Here is a 2,837-nt window from a genome sequence, read left to right on the forward strand (position 1 = left end):
ATCCCGATAGACTTACCAGGAACACGGTTTAACCGAGCCATCAAGGCGTCGAGGTTACTCCGAAAAGAGGTTTCCGCGATCATAAGGCAGAGGAAAGAAGAGCTAAAAGATGGGAAAGCATTAGAGGAAAAAGACATATTATCTCATATGTTGATGAACATAGGAGAGACCAAAGACGAGGATTTGGCGGATAAGATTATTGGAGTGTTAATCGGAGGACACGACACAGCCAGTATTGTATGCACTTTTATTGTTAATTATCTTGCTGAATTCCCTCATATCTACCAACGTGTGCTACAAGGTACGTACGCACCTCCCTAATATATTTATATGTCTAGTTAGGTACATCTCCTTTATTTATTTTGTTCTTTCGTTCACGATAGCTTCCTCAACAATAATTTATGACTCATTTTATGGATACATATCGTATGACTATTTTTTGGGATAATGAATAAATAATATTGTAGCAACCACTACAAATAATGACTACAAGTGAATCGACAACAAACACATATAGCATTACTGGTTTGTCCGGATTCAAAACTCATCTACGGGATGTCGGTTATTGATCTGCATAATGCATGTTGTAGCAAGTAAAAATTAAAACTACTGAATGAATCTGAAAATACTATTAAACTAGCTTTGTTAACTTGTATTATTGGTGTCATAAAATTTGACAACTCTTTCCTTATCAATCATGTTCCTATAATACCAATAAATATTATTTTTAAATAGCTCACCCTATTGTCATGTCGACATCATGTTAAACACAACTCGAAATTAATAACTTTGTGTTGGGTGGTAGATTTTATGCCTTGGTTTTGAATTTTACAAGAAAAGAGAAATTACTCACACTAAGGAATTGCAGAGCAAAAGGAGATACTAAACCAGAAGAAAGAAAAAGGATTAAGGTGGGAGGACATTGAGAAAATGAGATATTCATGGAATGTTGCATGTGAAGTGATGAGAATTGTTCCTCCTCTTCCTGGCACTTTTCGTGAAGCCATTGATCACTTCTCATTTAAGGGTTTTTACATCCCTAAAGGATGGAAGGTAAGGCTACTTCAGGTCCTTTACATATATTGACATACATATCATACTCATGCATTAAATCTTTGGTGTGCTGATCATAATCATAAACATAGTTATATTGGAGTGCCACCGCGACACATACGAATCCAGACTACTTCCCAGAACCAGAGAGATTTGATCCAAACCGATTCGAAGGAAGTGGTCCGAAGCCTTACACATATGTTCCATTTGGAGGAGGTCCCAGAATGTGTCCAGGGAGAGAGTATGGTCGCCTAGAGATTCTTATATTTATGCACAATCTTGTTAAGAGATTCAAGTGGGAATTAGTGTCTCCAAAAGAAAATAAAATAGTGGTTGATCCCTTGCCAATACCAAGCAAAGGTCTCCCTATTAGAATTTTACCTCAATCTTTAGTCAAAATGTGAAACTTGATGGATCACTGATTGTTGACTCATGGATAATAATAAACTGTTTGGTTATGTTCTTCGCAACCTAAAGTCTCTTCTTATCGGTTAATATTTGTTTTGATAACACCTAAGACTACAAGTTCTTTGGAGCAATAAAGAATTTTACACAAAGTGTTCTCTAGACGAACGGCTCTTCGGACTGGCTAGACTTGTGTTCTTTCCATTTGCTCTCAAGAATCTCGACTAAATGATATTGTTAGTTATGACATGAAAAACAAGTATCACCCAAGAAGAATGGTAAGAGCCAAGCAAAATTATATATGTGAGTGATTTGGGAACATTGTGTGCCACAAGGAGACTTCTCTACAAGTCTCAAAAGAGAACTGAGAACAGAGAGAGAGAGATATGATCAGTAAGATAAAAAATGAATCATTTCTTAGCTAACTTGTTGTTGAGAAACAAGAACAAGAAGTCCCTGTGGACCAACCAAAATCTCACTAAGGAAACTCAAAAGCCCGAACCAAACCACAGGAGTCACATCAACACCCGCAAGTGGCGGAATCACTTTCCTAGTCTGGGCAAGGATTGGTTCGGTCGGAGCGTAAGCTAAAACGTAAGGGAACTTGTCGACAGGGAGTTTCGGGTACCAAGACATGACGATCCTCACGATGAATAGAAACCCAAAAGCAGATAAAGCTGGACCTAAGATACCAATTGCGACCTTGGCGGTTCCTGGATCTAACTCTGCCAGGGTAATGTTGTTATGTAACAAATCCGAAACCGAATTGGTTTCTCGTATGTTGGAGTAGTAGAGGTTTGCTGTTGTGTCTGCTTCTACGTTGCTGCTTCTCAGTGATGCTGAAACTGTGGGAAGAGACGGAGAGCGATTTCGGAAATTAGGAAAGGGTCGTCGAGATTTCGCCTGCGAAGAAAAAAAGAATCATCAATTTCGAGAGAGAGAGAGAGAGAGATTGATTGATTGAGTGATGAAAGTGTTGCTGAATTCACTGTCACTCACATGGAGCAGCGCCGGCGAGAAAGAGACGAAGCCGGAGGCAACTGTTGTCATCACAATCTCTGAGTTTTGTGAATCTATTCACGAGCGTAAGGTTGAGATTTGAGAATGGCTTTCGGAGGATGTTGTTGTTAATCTGATAAGTGCTGACGTGGAATGTGCATATCCCCGTACGACCTGAAGAAGTACTTGGGTTTATTTTTACAAATTTCGAAAATCAATAGTTTATTTTTAAAAAGACAATCTACGGTACACAATTTTCCATTTTATTTTGTATTTAATGATGTTATGTTTTTAATATTTTAAAATTTTATAATTAAAATTATAGAATTTTAATTTATTAGAGTGTTTTCAAAATAAAATAAGAATTATAAAAATATAAG

The 2,837-nt window shown here is 37.4% G+C and overlaps 2 protein-coding genes across 2 annotated transcripts in view; one reads left to right on the top strand and one right to left on the bottom strand.

Annotated features, from left to right (window-relative positions):
- Positions 1-1,511, top strand: part of LOC104719298 (beta-amyrin 28-oxidase-like) — a 3,851-nt gene extending 2,340 nt beyond the window's left edge. The window contains exons 3-5 of the mRNA XM_010437186.2: positions 1-301; positions 869-1,053; positions 1,146-1,511. The exon at positions 1-301 is cut by the window's left edge and continues 19 nt beyond it. Coding sequence (XP_010435488.1) covers positions 1-301; positions 869-1,053; positions 1,146-1,457 — 798 coding nt within the window. The 3' untranslated portion in view covers positions 1,458-1,511. The remainder of the gene's footprint in view (positions 302-868; positions 1,054-1,145) is intronic.
- LOC104719300 (protein COFACTOR ASSEMBLY OF COMPLEX C SUBUNIT B CCB3, chloroplastic-like) lies at positions 1,733-2,613 on the bottom strand. Its single transcript, XM_010437187.2, has 2 exons — positions 2,458-2,613; positions 1,733-2,361 (listed from the first exon to the last, which is right to left on the bottom strand). Exons 1-2 carry the CDS (start codon positions 2,506-2,508, stop codon positions 1,876-1,878), a joined length of 537 nt encoding a protein of 178 aa, XP_010435489.1. The 5' UTR covers positions 2,509-2,613; the 3' UTR covers positions 1,733-1,875.

The sequence above is a fragment of the Camelina sativa genome, chromosome 10, assembly GCF_000633955.1.
Source record: "Camelina sativa cultivar DH55 chromosome 10, Cs, whole genome shotgun sequence".
In the NCBI taxonomy this organism is placed as follows: domain Eukaryota; kingdom Viridiplantae; phylum Streptophyta; class Magnoliopsida; order Brassicales; family Brassicaceae; genus Camelina; species Camelina sativa.

What these genes read in the sequence shown, in the direction of transcription:
- LOC104719300 (XM_010437187.2), bottom strand. Translation starts at nt 2,508, where the DNA reads ATGACAACAGTTGCCTCCGGCTTCGTCTCTTTCTCGCCGGCGCTGCTC. An exon ending in TCTCGCCGGCGCTGCTCCAT is followed by an intron (nt 2,362 to 2,457) that starts GTGAGTGACAGT and finishes TTTTCTTCGCAG; the next exon opens with GCGAAATCTCGACGACCCTT.